The sequence below is a fragment of the Botryllus schlosseri genome, chromosome 9 (assembly GCF_051294905.1).
Source record: "Botryllus schlosseri isolate E-star chromosome 9, Bs_hap1, whole genome shotgun sequence".
In the NCBI taxonomy this organism is placed as follows: domain Eukaryota; kingdom Metazoa; phylum Chordata; class Ascidiacea; order Stolidobranchia; family Styelidae; genus Botryllus; species Botryllus schlosseri.
Window position 1 is genome coordinate 4,255,002 of NC_137244.1, and position 25,117 is coordinate 4,280,118.

Genomic DNA, 25,117 nt, shown 5'->3' on the forward strand with positions numbered 1-25,117 from the left:
TGCTATGTTCACGAAAAACAGATATGCGTAAAAGTTGGTATTCGACTGCGATAGTTTCAAAGGTGTTCCATCATTAGATGTGTGATGAAATTTAGCATGGTGAATTGCCATAATGTCCTATAACTACGTATCAAGTTTCGAGTTGGGATTCAATGTTAAGCATCGTAAAGTATGCTCCTATGGCATAGAGCCCTACGAAATGACTCCACATACCCCGTAAAATTCCACTCCAAGCGTTGCGGCTTAGCTCAAGCGAACAAGTATTTCGTACTTTAGGTGTCAAATCATCTTTCTTATGATAAATAGGCATAGGGAGAATTAATCAGAAATTTTGTAGAGTACCGTAGGTATCGATACATTGAGGGAAATGGGCTTCCTTATCTTAAATTGAAACAGACAGAATAATTCGAAACAATTTGCAGAGTCCCGTAGCCTTCGAGACATAGCTCGGGCTGAGATTACAGCTTAATAACGAAGGCATCGAGTGGGGTGTTATAGGAAGCAAGACGAATCATTGTAAAAGTGTTGAAACGTAATTACATCTGTAATTCCATCACTAAACTTGTTCACGCATAGGTACGTACCACGCTCCCGCAAACAGATTCACGCGAAGTTGGTATAGAACTGAGTTAGTTTCCAAGGTGTTCGATCATGAAATGCGAAGACGAAATTTGATGTCGTAAGGTAGGTCATTTTACACTATCGTAAATCTCTGTCGCTATAATGTTCGTAATCGAATCAAATTTGACATGCAATGTATTCTGGGTAATCCTAACAATTTCCTTACGTAGCTGTAGAAATTAGAAAAATTAAAAGTATAAAGAAGGTTTCCATATGGGGCAATCCTTCGAGTATTCTCAGAAGAAACTGTATAGGTCCTACAGTAAAATGAATGCGATTAAACGATGAAGAATTTTATTCTTAAAATATTACATGAGACAAAACACGCGAACATCCATTATCTTGATAATGCCATTGCAATAGATGTCAGTCCGATCACGACAAACACGAGTCCCTTCCAAACTTTATTGTAGTCGAAAGCGGTATTATCAAAGAATTCTACAAAGCCATCCTACAACAAAAATAGAAGCCTTAATGATCATACGGATGAAAGCTATCGTATTGGGAACCGAATTGGAAGGTAAAGCTGAGTTTCATCATCGAGAGATGATATGGGCTCTGGGGAGCGGATACACTATATATCTCATGCTAAAATATAATTTGTAAATCCTAAGCAAAGCATGTAAATCACCCACCCATCCTCCATTTCGCACTATCCACTTTAGTCTTCTGCTAGCAATGTAATTTCCGACTGTCTGTATGATAGCTTCTATATGCTTCCCATGATGTTCATCCTCGTTCTTGCGAGCAAGAATGCTACCGACCACAAAAAGGGAGACAATCCTACCCCAGTTTTCTTTGGTATCTTTGCAAATTTCATCAGCTATCATCAGGAACATTCGCTCATCGGGTAAATATTCTTTATATTTTTCATTGACTTCGACATCGCTATAGCGGAGACGTTTGGAGACTGCGTTTAGGACAGTTCGATGGCGCTCGAACATTTCATCCCCAACTCGACGTAAGGTTCTCTCTGCTTTCGTATTTACCTTAACGCATGAGCCATCGAGTTCGTACATGATAAAATTCCTGGTCAAGGAATATGCTTCGGATATAATCTCATCCTTTTCTTCAGCGATCGAAGGTGATACTCGTGGTAATTCCATGCTTTGAGGAAAATAGCGAGTCAGAGCTTATTTCGAGATCTAAGCTACTTGAAAATGAGGATTTGTCTCTAAATTGGACACAGCGGTGGTAAGTAGCAAATTACTTCATAGATTTCCCGTACTCGCACTACTTTTACTACCACTTTTATTTACTATTCACACTTCTACTACTGTAGTTTTTAAAGCAAAGCTAACACTACTTATTGCAACTTGTAGTCGTTTGACATGACTTCGAAATCGTCAATTTTGTAAATAAAATATATTCATGATGTTACTATGATGCGTTATATCATTTCTCAACTATATTGAAAAAATCACCAGAATATCACGGCTGAAGCTTTATCATTTCGAATACTGAATAAGGCTATTGTAAAATGAATACTAATTTCGAAAATGAGGATCCTAGGATTTGCATAAGTTTCATATATATCGTACAATGCGTTTACGCCAACCAGAATGACTTATGGCAATGAAAAATAGCAAAAAATGTTCTATTATTCATTGAGCACGGTTCAAGAACCATGATTTTCCTGTACTTGCACAAGTTACAAACGCGCTATCGTAAATTAGTATATACTACTAAACTGCAAACTCGGACGAAATCATGAATGCGTAGAACTTACCTTAAACATATATTGTGTACAAACAACTTTTTACAAGAACTATAAAATTCTACTCGAAGCGCTGCGACTTAGCTCAAGCGAACAAGTATTTCGGACTTTAGGAGTCAAATTGTCTTTCTTATGGTAAATTAACATAGGGAACGAAATTTAGTATGGTGCATTTTCATATTATCCAACAACTGCGTACCAGGATTAGTAAATTTTTAGTAAAGTGTAAAAAGCGATGATTTCCGAACGAGTAAATCAGTTAGTATTGAAGGTATAGTTTGTCTGAAAACCGAAAACTCTGAAATAGAAGTAGATGCGCTGTAAATAGATAATCACTTGATTGAGTATGTTGCTACCAAGGCCAAACCAATACTTGAGTACTCCAAAATGAACAAGTACTTCGCTATCGACTCAAAAGGTAGTTTTCTAACTACTCTACAAAATCCGTACTGCAAGACTTTAGTACATTGGAAAAGTATTTGAGTCTAAAAATATTAATCCCCATAAAACGTACTGGATGTGTGGTTCGAAACCTAGACTAATAAGAGGAGCGTGTTTGAAAATAGACGGAGGATCACTGGATTAAAGTTTACTGAATACCCCGCAATGTAAAATTATTATATACTATACAAAATCCGGAGTGTAAAAGTCTTTAGTGCATCGGAATAGTGTAGTTTTCTTTCTACTTTAAAAAAGTCATACGATTTTTCGTGTTGCGATCCGGGATAAAATGTAATTTTCGCGCTTTTTAATTTTATTGTTTATTATTTTCAGTTATCAGGCATAAATCGGGGTATGTAGGATAATTACTCACTCACTACTCTCTTTGTTATTGCAGTTGAAGCAAGTGCAAGGCAATATATAACGTATAATATTTATTACATGATTATTCGCTGTACGCTGTAGATTGAATATGTCAAAGATTACTGCTAATGATATATACGTCATAATGGATCGAATTGACCTGATGAACTGGTATAGGTTTGCACGCGAAAAACTTGAGCTATCTGACAATGAAATTGCCGAATGTCAATACATGGATTGCTTTAACTTAACCGAGCAACGATATCAAATGATACAGTTATGGATTCGTAAAAATGGTCGTTACGCCACAATGAACAAACTTGAAGAATTAGTTCACAGTTGTCAGATACTTTCAAATAGCAATTCAAATGCTCTGTTGAAAGACATAACGTACTAAGAGGGAAATTGCGTGGACTAGAGAATAATGACGATGCTCTCAGATAACCGACCACATCCGTGGTTTCAGTTGATCATATCGAAGAATATCATGTCCATCCGTGTTACCACCCACAGATTTCGCCATCCTCACACGGTAGTGCTAAGACACAGACAAGACGCGGTGGTGGAAATATTGAAAATGAGAAAGCAGACCTTGGTGTCATTTGATTTGGATTTTACACCCGATGAACCCACCATTCGTACCGCGCATTGGGATGAGGATTCTATCATTGATGTCGAGGGAAAGGAGATGTACAGATTTGTTGGTGTCGTGAATATTCAACGAAAGTCTGGGTATATGGTTGTGCATGGTTCGCGTATTTGATTGTGGAGATTTAAAATACAGAGTATTAAAGTCATTAATGCGTCGGTCGCACGGCAATAAGTTTTGTCAGCTTATTATATGCTCAGTATATTATATGTCAAGAATTGTAGAGCATTTTTGCGGGTGCTCCAGGGTGCTCTTCATTGAGTGTCCGTGGTGAGCGATAAGTTTAATTCACAAAATTTGTGTGTTCAAATCAGCCCTGTCGTCAACATAGTGATGTCGCATTAGCCCTAAATACACATGATAGATGCAATTCCGCTCGAATACAAGTACAAGTAGAGATTTCAAAGTAAGTAAGTGGTTATGTTCGTAGACTAACCCCACTTCTACGTAACGATTTTTTGGTAAGTAGTTATGTTTCTAGGCTACTTTTACTTGATACGAAAAATTAGTGTGTGTTCAAATCAGACCTGTCGTAAACATAGTGATGTCGCATTAGTCCTAAATACACATGATAGAATATCAAGGAAAAGTATCATCTAACGTATAATGAATGTTATTTATTTCTCGGATATATCTTAATCCGGAGTGCATTGCTGCATCGAAAAATTATAGCTATATGCGGTACGCTGTCGATTTTTCAATATAGACAAGAAATAGCCCACCTTTAGTGTTGCGTAATCTGGCTTGTCATTATATGCTTGTAACTATTTCCGGCTTGCGCTGCTAGTCTTCTTACCTGCATGAAATATAGGATGTTTTAGCTTCAAACTCGACGCATTAGCATGCCGAATTTGTAACCACAGCGAGATTCGAGTATTAAGCGAGGCTAGATAGTCTACCCTTAACAGAGAACTTGCATATACATTCAAATTTATGCGACTTCGGCTATATTGCTGGTTAACATTATAGCCGCGCACAGAACTCATTATTACGTTAGCTATTGGAGAAATCTCAACGTAATTCAATCTGTGTGCACAATCCACGTAAGCTAATGCTGCATCGAGAAATTATAGCTACATTTAGTTTAAATTGACACGAAAATACATTGATCTTACCTTGTCTGCGATGGCTGCCTCGCTGCGCACATACTTGTAATAGAAATGCGAAGTTTTCAGAATGCGAATTGCTTTACGTCGGAACTAAACATTCTAATTCGTATCGCCAACGCGGCATTTTCTTGGAAACGCAACTTTATTTATAATGTTCTAATTCACTATGTCGATGTGTCGCGACTTCTTGGAATCGTAAGCAACTGTATTCGTGGCACATTTACACGCGTCAATTTCTTGGAATAGTATTCGGCAATATGCACGGCGCATGAGCTTTGCGTGATCGTAGGCCTTTATGGTTGCGATATCTGTATTATCAAGTTGCATTTGAAGAATTCCCCAAAGTCATTGACTAATTAATGATTACACAGGTGTTATAGTACACACGAACATAGTCTTACATTTATGTGTAATAGCTCGAAAAAGGTGTTGTCAAGTCTCGAAATTTAAGAGAGAATCGGCGGTTATATTCTCAAAACAGCTCAATACGGCTAGTTTGCTCAATAGCCTGGTGGTAAGCGACGTGAAATTATACCCAAACAAGCCAGGTTCGATTCTAGCTAAGGTAAGTTTTGACGTGGCAATGAGTGACATAGGTGCAGCAATCGACATCGCGCTGGCTGACGGGCTGCTGCGTGTCATATAGATGCGGCAATCAATGCAGTGATGATGTGGCAATGGATGATGTGGCACTATAGGCATGGTGCTTGATGATGTGGCGCAGATGACGTAGCAGATGATGTGGCAATAGGTTGATGTGGCACTGGGTGTGCTATAGGTGCGGCAAGTAACGTGGCAATGGGTGTGCTATAGGTGCGGCAATGGGCGGATGATGTGGCAATGTAGGCGTGGCAATTAAGGCAACGTGGCCTTCTGGGATTGGCGGGGCACAAACGATACCCACAACACTACTCATTTGTAGCAACGATACATCTTGCAACTTCCAAATCACCAACTTTTGATTACCTACCTATGGGACTCCTCGACTTATTCTACTTTTTTGAAATGACTTATACTTGTGTAATTTTCCGAATCGTCATTTTCTACTTCCACTTGTTTTAGTTTTGAAGTGTTTTTAAAATTTCTACTTCTACTTGTAATTAAATTGAAATTTCGGCCGTTACTCGTACTTCTACTGGAGTAGAAACTCTCACCATGTCGACCACCTCGGGACTTACTGTACTTGAACACTTTACAGGTCGAGAGACTCGTTATCATTGACACATCGATGACAGAGGTCGGATACGGCGAGCTCGCAAACCTTCTCAATGTTATGAAATGTAACGATTTATGTCTCGTAAAGTGTGACCTGAACAAGAACAAGTTAGCCAAACTCTCCGAAGAATGCCAAAAAAGTAATGTGAAGGTGGGCAATTTCACGACATAAGGAGACTTATATACTTTTAATGTTCAAAATATGATCTAATATGAGGTTGTCAATGACGTAGTTCATCCATATTTTCGTCACTCGTCTTTGCGTACTTGCACTATACTTACTCAAGGGGTATTGTTTTTAGTTAGGATGGTGTGAACGTAAGGTTCACGTTCGCGTTCTGTGTGTGAACTTCAGCAATTTTGAGGTTTACGTTCACAAACGAACCTTGGTATGTTCTGCACTGTGAACCTTTTTCATATATTACAATTTTCACTTCTTCATATCACCTTTGGTTGACATTTATTGCTTTTCAACTGCGGCCCACTCTATGCATGGCACTGGCAGCATAAAAAATCAACACTAAACGAGCATGCACCTTGACAATCTCAAAACGTTTACTTACGTTGTTACAAAAATTTGCTCGAAATATTCAGCTTTCCGTTTGTGAATATGTAGTGACTCTCTTCTGTGAACTTGACCCGCAATCACACAACATCAAGAGCAAAATACACTACATGGAGTCAGCTAATGATGCTTATTCGACCAATCAATGAGATTGATATCGTTGTCTGGTGTGAAAAATCTAGCAGGTCTACGGGGTCAATGTTGACTTTTGTGTCATAAAAACCAAATCCGTGCGATTGGGATGTTGGCTACTGCTGTATAACTTGTTATTGGGTGATATTGGTAGCAAGTATCGAACCCCGTTTTACACTCTGCTCAATACCCACGTATAGCAATATTCAGACACCGAATACATTGTCCCGTCTGGCCTAGACCGTTAAGGCGTAAGCTTATATTCCCTTGTAAGTCCTCGTCGAAATTGTTGGGAAAGCGACGGAAGATATTGATTTTATTGGATTGTTATATCATTTGATTGCCCCAGTTGATACATTTAGCGACGTTCAAACGTCAATATGTAGGCCTACATCAGCATTGTGACATTACGTGGCCCGAGTCGTCGCTAGATATCGTGTACAATCTGTACACAGTGTACAGTGTACAAGTACATTAATATAGGTTATCACTTCACTGAAATATAGGGTTGGAATTAGCAATATGACGTCACGTGACGTCATGAGGTTCACGTTCGCGTTCTCACAGAACCATTCAAACAGGTTCGCGTTCACACGAACCTGAACCTTTTAGAGCAGTGGTTCTCAACCTGGGGGCGCGACCCCCTTGGGGTCGTTAAAGCATCTGAAGGGAGGGCGAAGAAGCGATCAACTGAAAAAAATGTTCGTGCTCTGCGCGATTTACCTCCAATTCACGCGTGTTTCTCTATATATAGACCGATTTTCATATTTTTGAATTCTCTGATGAACAGTCATAACCTTCCATGCCATCAAACCATCTGTTGGGGTTGCTAGCATCCCCGTTGGATTTTGTGATAAGAAGATAAGGGGGGCGCGAAATGTTTATTATCATAATCTATTTATTATCATATTATCTAAAAAAAGGTTGAGAACCACTGTTTTAGAGGTTCACATCATCCCTAGTTTCTAACAGAACAGTTTTGAGGCAAAACTGCTTTTGTTACCATTTGGATTTTGAAAAGTAGGAATTAGTGTCGGAATAAGTTTGCTTACTTTCATAGGTGGTATTTTTATAAGAATAACGTGAAATCTACAACGTATCTACAAGGTATTAGGTATTAGAGGGGTGATGGGACTGATGGGGCTTAGGTATAGACTTAATTTTGCCCCGGAACGGTATCTGGTCTAATTATTTCTGTGCTATATGAATGCTTTACTATTATTTATATTGCCCTTCAACTTGATATCGTGAATTCGATGACTGGCCCATATAGTAGGCCTATTTGCATTGTGCAGTGCATCTGTGAGTAGGGACTCGGGCGTTATTGGTACTTTATTCTGCTCGGTGGTCTGAATTAGATTCATCCTGGCACGGTCATACTTGGGGCAGTGGATGAAGATATGTTCTTCGTTTTCTCGGATCCCGCGTGCATCGCAGATGCCATTTTGGTGACATTATATTCTGTGGATAGTAATTTCGAATCGCCACTAGACTGCTCTGACTGTCCGAAAAAATAGCCACACGACTTTCTGGCGTAGCCTACCATTGCGTTTGACCCAGCCTAAACCATTCCGGATGATGGCGATCAACTTGGTCGAGAAGCGGGATTAATGACCGTCAAGGATACATCTGGAACAGGCATCTGTGTTCTCAACGCAGCTCAGCAGCAAGTGCACACGAGAGTAAAAGTGTGAATGCCCAATCCCTTGCCAAAAAATACCCAATACGCTTTTCGAAGTACATGTACAGAACTTCAATATTGCAGCAAACAATAAGTTCATATTGTCATATTTATTCCACTGGAAGCTTTTCGACTGGCTCTCTTCAGCGGTGAACGCCAGTAAATGAGGTTAACCAAGTTCGAAATATAGAAAGAATATTGTGACTGTGACCTAATAATGACAAGTACACATAGTCGCGAACGGCAGTAAACAGTGCACGGTTACGGTACAGCGCTCACAAAATCAGCTGTAAAACAGCCAAATGACAAAACAACACTAATGGAAGATTCCCAGCGTGTAGAGATGTTCCATCTGGCGACAGGGGATCGGCTTTTACAGCTTTATAATGGTTGATTCAAGGACCTTTAAATGAAAAAGAGAACGACCACGAGCAACTATGGAAAACTGATTGTTATTGTAATGTTTTGCACACTCTGGGTGTTTCAATGGGTGCTGTCCGATGGCAGAATTACATGCTGTTACTTCGTTGTAATCACGCATGGTAACTAGGGACTGTGATGATGAAGCAGACATGTCATCACCCTGCGAGTTCCTAATTTGACGTGGGACGTGTTGACGAATTCTTTGTTGCAAGCGTTGAGATGTGCGACCCACATACCGAATCACGTATTCAACGCGCGCCCCAAACCTGGAAAAAGGTTGGTAAGATTTCGTCGGCGACGTATGACGAAGTCCCGTCCACGAATGTACGGTCTTCCGAAAATCCACAAGCCAGACGTGCCCCTTCGCCCAATATTATCGATGGTTGGATCGGCGTAAAGTGTGACGTAAACCAATCACAGTGAGCCGTGAGATTCGCTTGTGTCCTGTCCACACCATTGTATGACAATATGGTCTTATTCTCTGCAAACGAGAGCATGGTATGTTTGATCCCTCCCGCAATAAAGGCGAAAAAGGAATCGGTTGAGATCGTTATGTTATCATTAGGGCGGTTTTTTTTTACCTAAAATAAAGAAAATTTTGACCTAAAAAATCCAAATTTTGACTTTTTTTGACCTAAAAAACTGAATTTTGACCAAATTTTGACCTAACGTATGCAAATTAGGTGTTTTCCCACATAATGTTGAAATTGTACCACTTATCTTCATTTCTGGTTGGAACTGACTCTCCTAACGAAGTAGTTTGGCCTGAAAAAGCGTTTTTGGCTTAGAAACAGGCAACTTTTTACATGTAAAAAGCAATATTCTAACGAAATCTGGCCCTATGAGGAATTCCAGTGGTTACTATATGTATTATGGTAGAAATAATTAAAATATTTTGTAGTACAACGAGAGATACTTTCCTATATTCTTGGGTAGAAAGTGCACGTCCTTACTAAGAAGCTTGCCAAGGACCTTCAACAGCAGCAGTTGCTGGCTGACAACACTCAAGTTGTGCGTACACTGCTGGTGCTGGTGACACACCATGTTGCTTCACTCTGACAATGTTGTCTACATCACAAATTTTCATCAGGCGCTTCTTAATATAAGAATGATGCAATGCACAAGAAGTCTTTCTTCAGTTAGGATATTGCGGTACGTTGACCATAACACCATGTCTACCTATTATTTGTTTTATTTGACCGTTTATGATTCACAATGAGCATACGATTAGCCGTTTACAACGGATAGGCCTATAAAATAGGCTAACAGCGGTAAAATATCAAATTATAAGTTCACTGACAGTGCTAAATCTACGATACAAACAAAATGCAGAAGTCTAAAAATTTTTTGACTTCATGAAAAATTTTGTCAAATTTTGACCTAACGCTACAATTTTGACGAAATTTTGACATGTCAAAAAAAAACCGCCCTAGTTATCATTTGTCTGAGTAAGGCATATCGAGTTCGATGATTTGCTGCACATGGGGACGGCGTTCGACTCCGTAACTGGCATCGACGCTCGTTCTGTATACATGTATGCGCCTCGGTGCTCAACTGTGCAGAGCTTACCGATCATGTCTCAACTACCGCTTCTTTCGGGGCGGTTTTCTGTTCTTCCAATTCACGCGCGTCCCAATAATATAACTAATCATTAGCCGTAATAGATTGAATTCGCCCCTCTTTCTTAAACCGGGAGCATCCTGCGTAACCCGCGAAGTAGGCTAAGCTACAACTGACACAATGTAGGTAGGTCATTGTCGTAAGTATGTCTGTTTCCACATTTCGTGCATCTCTGCGAGATCCTACAATATTTGACTTTATATCCGAAATGGTTGCAATTGAAACACCGAGTGGGTGGCGGATTATAGACCCTTTTGAATGAAATAAAATAGTTTTGGGATAAGTTTGCAACACTTTCATGATTGAAATTGTCATAAGAACAACGTGAAATAGTCCATGTATCACGGCATAGGCGCCGAGTTTTATTGTTGCATGGGGTGGCGGTGGCGGCAGGCGCGTAGGCAGCGGGGTGTCGAAACCCACTCCTTTTGAAACGCAAAACCCCGTCCTTACGAAATGAACATATTCTGATGTTAATATTCAGTTGCAATTCAACATGTCGTATTATCTGTACTACGCGGGGCCGCGACCAATTAGTGAGATTCGTCTCTGGGCGCGACGCGATCTCACGCTGCGGTCAGTGCGAAATTAGGTTATTGATTGCCGAGCGCTCGGCATTCATCGCTGGACTGAGCAGTAACACGGCGCAACAATTCTGGAACACGAAAGACAGACAAGAAACATGATTACAATCGTGTGCGGCCAATCAGTAATTATCCCTTACCGCCAACACAATGGGTTTTTCCTTAGTATTGAGTAGCTGGCATCGCGACAATTGGTTGCTGATTAAAACATCGATTTTGACTGCATTGCTGCATTTCCCGATTTGCGTTCGCGAATCATAATTGGATTAATAATATGGGCACTGGAATAAATTCCAACTACCTGACACACACAATAAAACACTGTTCAACTTTGCACTCAGAGAATATTTATTAGGGATGGTGTGAACGTGAGGTTCACGTTCGCGTTCTGTATGTCAACCTCGGAATTTTAGAGGTTCAGGTTCACAAACGAACCTTGGTAGGTTTTGCACTGTGAACTTTTTTCATATATTACAATTTTCACTTCATTATGACATCTTTGGTTGAAATTAATTTATTGCATTTCAACTGCGGGCCACTCTACGCATGGCGCTGACAGCATAAAAAACACAGTCAACATTTAAACGAGCATGCACCTTGACAATGTCGAATATTTTACTTGCTTTGTTATAAAAGTTTCATATAACTTGATAATGGGGTAATATCGGTAGCAAGTATGGAAACCCTTTTTATACTCTGCTCAATAGCAACGTAGTAATACTTAGACGCCAAGTGCATTGTCCGGTCTGACCTAGCTTGTTAAGGAGTAAGCTTATATTCCCTTGCAGGTCATCGTCGGAATTGTAGACGAAGCGACGGAAGAATTGATTTTATGGGATTATGATATCATTTGATTGCCCCAGTTGATACAATTGGCGACTTTTAAAACGTGAATATATACTTCAGCATGGTGGTACTATGTGGCCCGAGTCGTCCCTACATTAACATGAGCTATCACTTCACTGAAATGCAGGGCTGGAATTAGCAATATGACGCCACGTGACGTCATGAGGTTCACGTTCGCGTTCACACAGAACCTTTCAAAAAGGTTCGCGTTCACACGAACCTGAACCTTTCAGAGGTTCACACCATCCCTAATATTTATCACAAAAATGGTTCAAAAATATTTTAAACAAGACTTGCCGCCCTCATCGATGCCAATATTGCACTTTAATTTGTAGAAGGTGAACGTATATTTGGTCGTCAAATCGCGATAGGAGATGGTGTTTCTCAGAGCGCGCGATGAAATCTAAGTTCCTAGCAATGAGGTCGAATTTTTACATCTCATAACGATCGTTGCTTTGCTGAAATCAGTATCAGTACGCTGTGCGAAATACATAGAAGTGATCAGTTTTATCGGACTGCACAATCGACCGGTAAGGTTGCGCTGATACCGAAATTGCGAACATGCCGCAAACCCGCAATAATTACAATTACAGGGTGCGCTAGTGATACCTAAATACCCAGATTCGACCATGACAACCAGCACAATTAGTTTAGACGCGGGCATAAGTTTTAATCAAAAAGATACATAAACACAAACAATATTACACTCAGAGATTGTTACTGTTGGCGAAAGTGTTTTTGCGAACGGTAGCAGGCCTGCATGCGGACGCGCTAAATCAAATCACCGACGGTAGTGCACATGAGATATCGATGACCCAATTCGCATACAAATGATTCTCACTAATTTGCAGTACGCAGCATCGATAATACGAATTGTGAATTGACATTTCAAAAGGACGGGATTCGTAGTCCCAAATGAGAAACTCACCGGCTACGCACGTAATGTTTTAATACCGACAACCCGCTGGTTACGTAGGTCCCGATCAGCTAGTCGAATTTGAACGTGAAATGGAGTGATTTTAATTATCAAGGTGTTATTGCAGCAAGAGCAATATGGGCGCATTCCGCAACCTTATTAATGGGAATTATTTATATTTGTAACAACGATACATCTTGCAGTTTCGAATGTACCTACTTTTGATTACCTGCCTAAAGTATTGGACCCATCGACTTGATCTACTTTTTGAAACTACTGACTTGTGCAAATTTTAGAACCATCATTTTCTACCTCCACTTGTATTAGTTTTAAAGTTTTAAAGGCCTGAGTAGAAACGCTCACTACTTTGACCAGCTCTGTATTCAATGTGTTTGATGACTTTACAGATCGAGAGACTCGTTATCATTGACAAATCGATGACAGAGGACGGATACGGGGAGCTCGCAAACCTTCTCAGTGTTATGAAATGTAACGGATTATGTCTGGTAGAGTGTGACCTGAACAAGAACAAGTTGACCGAACTCTCCGAAGAATGCCAAATAGGAAATGTGAAGGTGGACAATTTCACGTCGAAAGGAGGCTTCTATAGCCTACTTTTCGGGCGGAGATCATAAAGTTGGATCATAGATAAAGTCGGATATCGTATTCATCCGACTTAGCGACCCGGGATTGAGGAAACCAGTTGACCGCGGCGCATAAAGTTGGGTTTAATCTCACGATTTAACAAACCGTAACAAACTATGGCTAATAGCTATCTATAAAAACTGCGTACACTGCATAACATTCCTAGGTGCAAATATTTCCGACAATGACCGTGACTGTTGTCTCCTAAGTAATGGCTTCACTAAACAATCAGACAATCAACGAACTATGTACCCACCTATGCAGAGCGATTTATCTGTTAATATCCTATAATCCGCGGCTTCGCTGTACATTACTGAATACGCACGACTTTCATTTCGCGATGATAATTCTTCCTATTCTAGTCGCAGCATCTTTATCAGCGGCCTGCCGTTTCATTCAACAAATTGACAAGTGACCGCTAATGCCGCGTTTCCACATTATGATGCAATAGGAAACACCATTTAATTGAAAACTTTGACACCTCGAGTAATCCAGACATGGGGTAATCGTGATTAGTAATCGTAATCGAATACGACGATTACAGAATTTTCAAGTAATCGTAATCGCAATCGATTGATACGAAAAAATTCTAAAGTAATCGTAATCGTAATCGACTACTTTCCATATGTAATCGATTTCTTTGTGAAGGAACGAATACTTTTTACTTGTACAAGGACTATGGCATAAACTGAACATTCGTGAACAAGGATGATATATTATACCACGTTAGTGATAGCACAAATGTCAAACGCCACTGCTCATCATTACGTCAGAAGTATTTACCTTGCTCGTCATTGCGCAAGAAGTATCCACAATCCAAATGTGGTAAATAGATATTCGATGTAGGCTACATTGTAGCGTGATTGTAAGATCACCCGCAGCGCTGTATATCAGGTTATCAATACACTCGAGACGCCGTTACCTCGCTACAGGATAATAATTACCACTCTTCCTAGTTTTATATAGTAAGTTTAAGTTATGTATTGATGTTAGGTTATGCTCGGCTACCGTAGTGTTGTATGCTAACTTTATCTTCTTCTCATGTGACTCTATTTGAAACGGGCACCAATCGTTATTTCGCAATTCTTTACTCAACATTCAACCTGCCACCATAGCCATCCGCTTCTACACCAGGTTAAAGCGAGGGTGGTAGCTAGAATCAGGACCAAAACAGCAATTCGTCCCCCGCTCTAAAAGTTGGTCTTGAGCCCCAATTGAGATATCCTATTCCTTTTTCAAGTTGATGACTGCATTTCGTCAATAATATTGGTAATTGCATTATAATATTACTCTCACAGCCTCCGATGGTCTGATTTACCTGTAGAGCTGGGGGCACATAATTGATACTTATAACTTCGGGTATGTTTGTTATAATTATATTATTGTGTTGTTGATTCGTTACCTCCCGTCTGTTGTATAATCAAAATATATTGTAGTCGCCCAAACGCAGCAGACTAAAAGAAAACTTTCGTGAGACGCACACACAAATTGTCATGCCTTCATTCCTTTGTGGGTGCGACGGGTGGTATTTGATTTGTGGGGCTGAGATTGGAATGACATGACCAGCGCGATAATTTACATAGCACACATACCTAAAGTTCCGGCCAAGGTCTTTAGCCCAAACTGCATACGTCCTTTATTTGCGTGATATGGCGCAGTAATGACCGGCACCGAAATGCATATTCCTATAAACCATGCTTTTTTCTTGAGGGGGGCGGTATGCATTTCAAAATCTAGAGTCATTAAATCGCAAAGCTCGAAGAAAATGTCCAAGTTAGTATAATCTCTCGAAAATACTCTATAATTTATGAGATACCTTTGACTACCCTTCGAGCTCGCTTACCACCCTATTGGGGAGTTTTGGGGTTCGACAGTTACGGACCAAGCAAGAATGCAAATCGTTGGGTGAGACAAATCATCCCCTATAGAGTGGGACAATCGGTATATTATGACGTAGCAAGCAAATGACGTCTCGTTAATACAGAAAGTTGTTATCTCAGTAGGCCTTTTCATCGCAATCCTTATAATTTCTTATATTGTCTTACAATATATTTTCTAAGATTAGTTCTGAGAAGCAAAATTAATGTAATCGTGAGTAATCGTGATTTCTTTTCCAATGTATTCGTAATCGTATCGACTACTTCCTGGTTTTGCTGTAATCGTAATCGCGTGATTCAGAAGTAATCGTAATCGCAACCGATTACATTCATGAAGTAATGACCCCATGTCTGCAGTAATCATCGCGCGTAACCTTATGCGTCGTGATTAGCAGTTTTTTAATCGCACGACTAGCATTCACCCGGATCGGCTAACTTTATATTCTCCGCCCTTAATGTTCAAAATATAATATAATCTGACGTTGTCAGTGCATGCCGGAATTTTGCGTACTTGTACCGCTTACTCACGTGGTATTGTTTTTAGACTACTTTTACATCTATTAAAACAGTTCTTAAGCAAAACTACTTTTTCTTACAATTTGGATTTTGAACGGAGTAAAAGCAGAAAGTAGTTCCGGAATAAGTTTGCTTACTTTTATGAGTGATATTATCATAAGAACAACTAGAGATCATGAACGCTATCTGACTGGGAGATATCAAATGGCTTATATATCCAACACCTTGTCCCCCCCCCCCACCTTGTCACAGCTCACCCATATGATTTGTCATTGTAATATGGGCTACTAACTCACGAGTTTTTCGTGAGAAAGTAACAGAAGGTTCTCGCGGCTAGATCACTAGTCGAATTGTGACGGTTGTGGTGGTAGCATATGCCCTGTGCATTGGTTAACGCAGGACAGGCAAGGAAAGTCTAGAAAAAGGACCACCGAATAAAGATTAACATCGAATGAACTCTGACATCAGGTAATAGGCGAAGCTGGTAACGCAGCTGGTCGTTTCAATCAATCAATCAGTTTTATAAATATTTTCATCATTTCAAACACCACAAAACTGCGATACAAAGAAAAGATAGGAAGGTGTCGAAACAACTTGGAGTAGTCTTTAAGATCAGACACCCACCTTGGCCAAGGCGAAGTAAAGAAGAGGCAGCACGCTGAATGAAAAGTAATCCAGGAAGACGCAAGCGACAAAATAAGGTGGCATGTGGCGTATGGCGGGGTCGATGTTTTGCCGTGGTCCGGTAATCCTGAAGGCTGACTAGTATTCATTTAGAAGAAATGGCGTGTATTTCCACTTGACTGCGGACATGCTCGACGACTGTCGGATAGCCGGCGAGATGCTATTCCACAATCCCAGCAATGCATTTTCTTGTATTCCGTCCTGATCATATGGTAGTTGTTCTTCGTTGACGCGCGTTTGTTTGTTTTATTGACACAACAACAGTGGCGCTTTTCGCCTAGCAAGGCCATGTACGCCACGACAGTAACATTTGTAATATTTCATTGTCTTTGATTTTCGTCATCTTCCGGGCGACTTTGCACACTCGCACTCTTTCACCATCCGCCTCCCTCGTTTTTCATGCGTCGTCTGTACTGCCAACTTTTTGGCGCGGCTCACCATAAATCTGGGTTTTTCGTACGACACTGCATATGCAGTGAGGTCAGCGATGAGGAGCCCAGATATACCTCCGACACATAGAAGTAGGTCCGAACCGGGATTCAAACCACTAACATTGGTGTCGTGACAGTGGTGCATAACCAACTACGCCACTCGCTTCCCCGTTGACGCGCGTGTGCTGTAGTTGTGCGGTTTTGACTGCGAGGTGAAGTAGTCGCTGAAGTTTGAGGGACATTGACCGCAATGGAACGGATACATAAACTTGGCAATTTCTAGCTTTCTCATATCTTCTATGTTTAGAAAACCAAATCCTTTGAGTAGCGATTTATCAGTTGCACATCCAGGCCCCCGTGGGGCTTTGGCAATGATACGGATGACCCGATGTTGAAGTTTTTGCAGTGGGTCAATCGTATTCTTGCAATCAGCACCCCAACAAAGAATTCCGTATTGTAACTTCGATAGGAATACGGTGTTGAAGAGTATCAACACTCAACAGAACCGTAACTGGCAGAGTGTAGCTAAGGCGGCGAAGCAGACCACATACCTTCGATAGTTGTGGTTTGAGTGATTTTTGTATGTGACTCTTCCAAGACATGTCTGAATTCAGTAAAACACCAAAGTATTTTGCATTTTTAGCGTTGGAAATTAGTTGGCCAGCGATGTCAATGGCTAGGTTATCGCAGGAGAACAACGTGAAATCGCCTTGTATCACTGTACTGAGCATATTGTCAATGATTGCATATCATTGTAATGGATTTAGTCTAGTAACATTTGTAGCAATGATATATTTGACAACTTCCAAAGTAGCCACTTTTGATTAGTTTGCATAACTTTCGTGAGTGAAAAAGTCAACAGAACAAGAACTTGAAATAAGCAATGTATCACGGTTATTGAATATGTATTTAGGAATTGTGTATATTTGTAGCGGAATTAGTCAATTTACCTTTGTATCAATGATACATCTTGCAATATTGATATTTTTATTTTCCGCCTAAAGTATGGGAATCCTCAACTTAATCTACTTTTTTGAGACTACTTACTTGAGTAATTTAAAGAACTGTCATTTTCTACTTCCACTTGTATTAGTTTGGACGTGTCTTTAAAATTGTTACTTTTATCTACTTGTAATTGAATAGAACTCACAGGCGTTGCTCCAGCGTCTACTTGAGTAGCAACGTTCATCACGTTTACCATCGCGGGATTAGTTGTCTTTGATCATTCCACAGATTCAAAAACTCGTTATTTTTGACAAATTGATGACAGAGGACGGATACGTAAAACTCGCAAACCTTCTCTATGTTATGAAATGTAACGAATTAAGTCTCCGAAATTGTGACCTGAACAAAAACAAGTTAACCGAACTCTCAGAAGAATGCCAAAAAGGAAATCTGAAGGTGAGCGTGGATGGGTATTTTTACGTGAGGTTCCATTCGTACTTTAAAATTTGGAATGCGACTCCGTCACAAAAGGTTTGGAACCAATGTCATTGTCTTGACCGAGCCAATGGTATAGTGGTTCTTAAAATTTTCAGACCATCACCCAAATCAGACTTTTTGTGCCATGTCACGACCAGTGTTGGGATGACTCGAGTCATGACTTGACTCGAGTCACCTTTTTAGTATGACTTGACTTGACTCGTGACTCTGACAAAATGGACGAATCAATTTCAAGTCATCAAGTAATCGGTGCCGTTAAAAATCACTGCATATTCTATAAATATTAGGATTGTTCTCGATACGCTGGTGTGACTTGTGAGAGCGACAAATCTCATTCATTCAATGATTTTGCGTTTTACTGAACCTCCGTTGATCCATCACAAATACATTTAACCGCTTACAGCATGCGTTGTGGCAGTAGTAAATTAATATAATAACAGGAGACCTTGGTAGCTTGCACACCCTATTTAACTTTAGTTACAGGACATTTCGTAGCTCTGCTCCTTCATCAGGTGTTGAAGCGAAACTTTCGCAAAGTAGCCAAATTGGATGAACAGCCAAATCTATATGAACTACATGAGTACTTTGCAGTAACTATATTTTAGTTACATTTAACGTAGTTTCGATATACCTGGAAAATTGCTAATTCTACATGCAATTCATTGTAAATTTCCGTTCCTAGTTTGAATTATACTTAAGCAGATATGCTCACTGCGTTGACCGCGGCAAGGATATACTGTATATGATTACTTTACAGATTCAAAAACTCAGTATCACTGACATATCGATGACAGATGACGGATACTGGGCACTCGCACACCTTCTCAATGTTACGAAATGTAACGAATTACAGCTCGAAGATTGTGACTTAAACAAGAAAAAGTTGGACGGACTATGGCAGGAATTCATAAAGGAAAATGTAAAGGTGATCTATTTCCAACGCCAACTATCTCATATCTCACGACTATAGGGCTGGGCAAGATTGGGTATCCGAGTGTTTGGATATAATGAGTCGAGTATGAAGCTTCAAGTCGAATAATAGAGTACTGCCTATTATAATGTCATAATAGCACTAACTACTTGAAATTTTGAAATATGCATATTTTATGCGGCCGGATTATGCCATCTACACGCCATCCAAAAATATTATATATTTCTGGACCAGGAATATGTCGCTGCCCTTTTTGAGCATTGACGCAGTAGATCACTTATTGACATAACTTTCGTTCCACGAATATTCGTAGCCTTGTAAAGCATGTTTTTTGTACGAGGCTCCAGTGGAGTAAATGAAGTGATGAATATATATACTTTTCATTGATAAAATATTACTCTTGATTAGGCTTACCATATTTTGGAAATCTAAAAAGAGGACACTTTTTCATAAATTTGCAACTTGCAAAACCGGAGTAGAATTCTCAAAAACCGGTTAATTTTTCCCACTTTGTGATCGGTCGACTAAAAAAGAAAAAAGGTCTTCTTTCCCGCTCAGAGCTCAAAATACCGTTTTTCTCTCCACATTGCCAGGTGGATGACTAAAAAATAAATAAAAAAAGGTCATCTTTTCACTCCGAAATACCCGCCGGAGCTTCTGTGCTAATTTGCGGCATATCACTCGCAATTTGCGCTTAATCTGACCTAAATTTTCAATAAAGAGGACAAAATCTCAAAAAAGAGGACAATGAGGCGTATGGTAAGCCTACTCTTGACGTGGATCCCATTTTCAATTTGCCATGTCAGCAATCTGCCTTCAATATAATATTATTGTCTCACTCCGCCGTCTCAATCCGGACAAGGATTGGAGTAGCCTACATCATTTTGTAACCTGATGGCTTCAAATTTCATATGTGTCTCATGTACTACTTGCTGCGAATGTTATACTAACGCATCAAAACACTTGAGTAGTTATCGCTAACTCGGGTACTGACTGATGCCATCGGAACGTTGATGACACTTTCGTGGTCTTTAACAAAGAATCGCAATGTGATATATTTTGTGGCATTTGAATCAGCTTCATCCGTTGCTTAAATTTACCATGGAAAAGGACCATAACAGTTCTCTTGCATTCCTTGATGTCTTCGTAAAAAAGTTCAATAAGAAGTTTCAAACGCCAATCTTTCAGACAGCCACTTTCACCGGCCAATATATCGCTTGGAATTCAATTTTTCCGACTAAGCGCAAAACTAATCGAATAGGAACGCTTGTTCACAGAGCTCTAATGATGCGTAGAAAGTCTGAACTTAAATCTGACTTAGAATTCATGTGGAAAATATTCCAGTCTAACGAATATCCAGATTACAGTTTATTTTGTGCACCAGCAATCTATAGTTGTTGCTGTTGTTGTTGTTGTTGTTGTTGTTGTTGTTGTTGCTGTTGTTGTGTGATTGTTGTTGTTGTTGTTTATTCAAACGATTCGGGCCTAATCGCGTGACGGCGTTTTGCACCACGGTCATTGTACATTGTATACAAAGAAAGGGGAGATCCATAACAAAATGGAGTAGAAAAATCAGGTCATAAATGACGGTTACAGAATAACACAAAATGACGCACGTACAAGCTGACGATCAAATAACAGAATCGAATAATAAACTAAGTCCATAAATTGCGGTTACACAATATCACAAATTCAACGACATACGGAGTGAGCAAATCGTCAGTACAAAAATTCACTTTTAACTGAACACATTTATCAGTTGGAAATGCACGATAAATATCATATTGACGACAACGAACTAAAAAAATGATCCACAGTCTCAGCGTAACGGCAATTAACAACAGGAAGGAGAACAGGACGGTTAAGGATCAATATAGCTAAGTCCGTTTTCAGAGCTTTGGTAGGCTGCTCTTCATTCCACAATGTCATGCAGTAGCGACGTGTTATGTGCCAATCTTCTTTTAGAGACAGCCTGCATGTCTTGGGAACTTGGTGGGGTGGTGGAGACAGTTTAGCCAATCAGTCAGATACTTCATTGCCGTGAATGCCCACATGACGTGGTATCCTACGGAATGACACGTTGACGCCCAATTCACTCAATTGAGACAAAGATAATTATATAATAGATAGTAGATAATAATACTTCATATATCAGCCAATGACGCGAATATATGTTAAAGTTGTGAATGCAAGCCAAGGCACTACAACAGTCTGACATAATCAGATATTCGGTTGACGAGTTGCGATTTCTGGTTAACCAACTCAGCGCTAGGTTGATCGGTGTTAGTTCAGTCGAGTATATTGGCGTCCCTACCGTACACCGTAATGTTCAGCAACATGACTCAAACAAGTCTGGTTATATAGGCTCCGAAATCTTCGCGTAAAGCACTCTCCGCGAGGAGAGTGAAGTCAACACCTGGTTGCGGTAACAACAATGGCGGAGGCAATGGAAGCCAGCACCTGTCCAATTTGAAGTCACTGAGTACTGAGTAGCAATGATAAGGTGCACATGTTGAACGTCTGGAAGCTTGAATTTGTGAGACTGTAAATATCATGCCAGGAATATTCAATAATTTGGCTGACCTGAACAAAAACAAAAAGGCCGGACTACTGAGAAAATCGGTAAAGGAAAAGTGGGTGTGAGATATTTCCTACGCCCACGCGATTTCAATCGCATAAGTACGGCGTGTCCATGGCCAAATATAGTATCACGGTGATTCATGTCCTAGTCGGGCAAGTAGCTTCAAGCCAAGTATTGGAGTACTATCTGTCATGATCTCATAACTGTAGTAATGACTTATATGCTAAAATATGTATCTTCCATGTGGCCTGATACTGATTTATAATTTTGCCAGCTGCTACTACACGCCATCCAAATATACTTTGGATTTGTTTGGATCATCAATATGTCGTTGCCCTTTGTGATCATTCAGACAGTAGATCACTGCTAAATTTCGTTCCATGAATGCCTTGACAATCACGCGATTTCCTGTATTTGATTCCGTTACAGATCCAAAAACTCTGTGTCATTGACAAATCGATGACCGACTATGGATACGAGGAGATGGCACGCCTTCTCAGTGTTACGAAATGTCAGGATTTGCTACTGGAAGATTGTGACTTAACAAAGAACAAGTTGGAAGGACTACGGAAAGAATGCGTAAAGAAAAATGTGAAGGTGGTATACGTCCAACGCCAACATCTCAAATCTCATGACTAGGGCTGGGCAAACTCGATCATCTGGGTGTTTCGATAATGAGTCGGGTATGAAGCTGTTCAAGTCGAGAACCACGTAGGAGTAATTGAGTAATTTTCGGAACCGTCATTTTTCACTTCCACTTGTATTAGTTTCAGACGTGGTCGGTAACAAAGAACTTTTACTTTTTCGAAGTACTGATGTAGGTTTCCTCTAAGGTACTTCCTCGAGTAGATCTTATTTCCCGCTATTTCTACTTCGTAATATGTTGTGATTTATTTACTTACTTCTCGCTATTTTAGTTTGTCAAATAGAAGTATTATATTTCGCCAATTCGAGAGAGGGACTAAGGTATATCGGGACTGTTTTCATGGAGTACCAACGATCATTTAATTTTCCCAAGACCTTAGTTAAGCCTAGAATTTTCGTCGCGCTTCGCGCTAAGTAGATCTAGCGTGACAAATAATTTTTTATGTAAATATCGGTGAATATAATTTAAGGAGCTGCTTGCGTGGTTCCATCTACACCGCATCGTCGTCTATATGACATGTTTCATCACAGAAAATATGACACACCAAACCGTTGCTGACTACCGTTTTGGAATGTAGCAGTTACCTATAAACCAGAGGGCTCAAACACGCGGCCCGCGAAGACATTTTGAAATTTCAAGTATTCGACAATATATTCAAGTATCATATATCTTTTTCAGATTTAGGAACTTGAAGTTCACTATAAAACTACTACAAAAACCTGAAATCTCCATAAACTTCACTAAAACATCCCTTCTAAAATCTACCATGCGGTGGAAGATAGCTATTACGGCACATTTTCAGTTCATGATGATAAAATATGACCCGTTTATGATTCGTGACTTAAAATTGTGATTTTGTTTGGAGCGACCTTTCGTCAAATTACTCGATTTTGGATAGACGGGGTGATAAACTAAAAATGACTCGAGTTGAGTCGGGTCAAACGTTGAAATCAGAGAATGACTTGCGTCGCGGAATAGTGACTAGGTAATCCTACGGACGCAACAATCTATGAAACTGTCATTGGGAATAGTAATATATCAAATGGCCGCTGTTTGCATTGTGTAGGGTGTATGGATATCTAATCAGGTCAGTATGGAAACCATTGGCATTCTGTGTCCTCAGTGACGCTTATTTGGTTAAATCCTAAGTATTGTTTGTTCTCTTTATCCATGTTATTATCGGTGGTGAGTAAGGTAGTGGTACGCTCCACAGCTGTAACACCAATGGATTCTTCGGCGAGTGTGCATTTCTATTCCCGGGGTTCTTAACCAGGGGTCCATAGCCCCTTGGTTGTACGAAGCACCACATCAGGGGGTACGAGATGCATTGCGGAAATAGACCTAATGCCGTGGAATACTTTCTGGCCAATTTATTCAACTGGGAAATATTCTTCGCGCTACGCGCGATTTTATGGGAATGGGCTTTCTGATTTCTATATAGGTACCATCAGAAATTGTGATGAAAATGGGCAGGGGCACAGGAAATCTTATTGAAAGCACACGGAGTACGATCGCTAAAAAGGTCAAGAAACAATGTTATTACTATGGCACAATAATGATTATATTTAAGTTGTTATTGATATGTTCCAATATTAATCGAAGATAATCTAACGCTGGTTTAATTTGACTTTTGCAATGACAGTAACAACAGCCTACTTATCACGACTGTATCAGAAACCCGGATTAGGCTACACCGCTCACATGCTCTGATATCAGATCAATCTTTAGTTAATTATAAAATATTCTACATAAAGTTGTGGCACGTCAAAGTTCCGCTAGCTGCAATATTATAACCCGACATCTTTCACGGTGTCATCATGCGTCCTCTCGCATGATTTATAAATCATTATTTTAACAAATTATGCCCGGCCCAAAAACTATTTCATTCAAATATTTGAAAATGAGATTTTTTCGTGCCAAGCGTGAATAGTATAATAGTAAATTACATTTTCACGATGTTTGTGGAATGCCTGTCTGCAAGGTCCCGTCAAATAAGGCCTACTTGTATATTATAAATTGAATACGCCTATTATTGATGCTGCGACCCGCGGCGTCATCAGAAATTTGGAAATTGGCCCGCACGCACATTTGACTCTGAGACCTCTGCTACCAATAGGCTACATTTCCGTTTTTAGAAATAGCATCTGTATTTGGCTTTCAATTCGCAGTATGATTAATTCGAGTTATTCTAATCATTTTCAGTTCAGTTTAAATTCAAGTGCAGTATCGCCTCTATTTTCTGGAAATATCAATACAGTATATTACGATCAGCAATATTATTTATTAAAGTATACTTAAATCGCGCAAAGTCCCCCGAGGACGCCTAAATGTCCTCCTTTTTTTAGATTTTGTCCTCTTTTTTGATAATTTTGGTCAAATTTACGGCCAAATTCGACAGAGACCGGAAAGTTGACCTTCTTTTTTAGTCAACCGACCTAGCAGTGTGAAAAAATTAACCATTTTTTCAGGATTTACCTCCGG

The 25,117-nt window shown here is 39.9% G+C and overlaps 1 protein-coding gene across 1 annotated transcript in view; it reads left to right on the forward strand.

Moving 5' to 3' along the window:
- The window catches only part of LOC145445856 (ribonuclease inhibitor-like), a 335,808-nt gene that overhangs the window by 310,014 nt on the left and 677 nt on the right, over window positions 1-25,117 (forward strand). Inside the window, exons 5-8 of the mRNA XM_080324010.1 lie at window positions 13,290-13,457; window positions 18,269-18,436; window positions 19,236-19,403; window positions 22,420-22,587. Of these exons, the coding sequence (XP_080180136.1) occupies window positions 13,290-13,457; window positions 18,269-18,436; window positions 19,236-19,403; window positions 22,420-22,587 (672 nt within the window). The remainder of the gene's footprint in view (window positions 1-13,289; window positions 13,458-18,268; window positions 18,437-19,235; window positions 19,404-22,419; window positions 22,588-25,117) is intronic.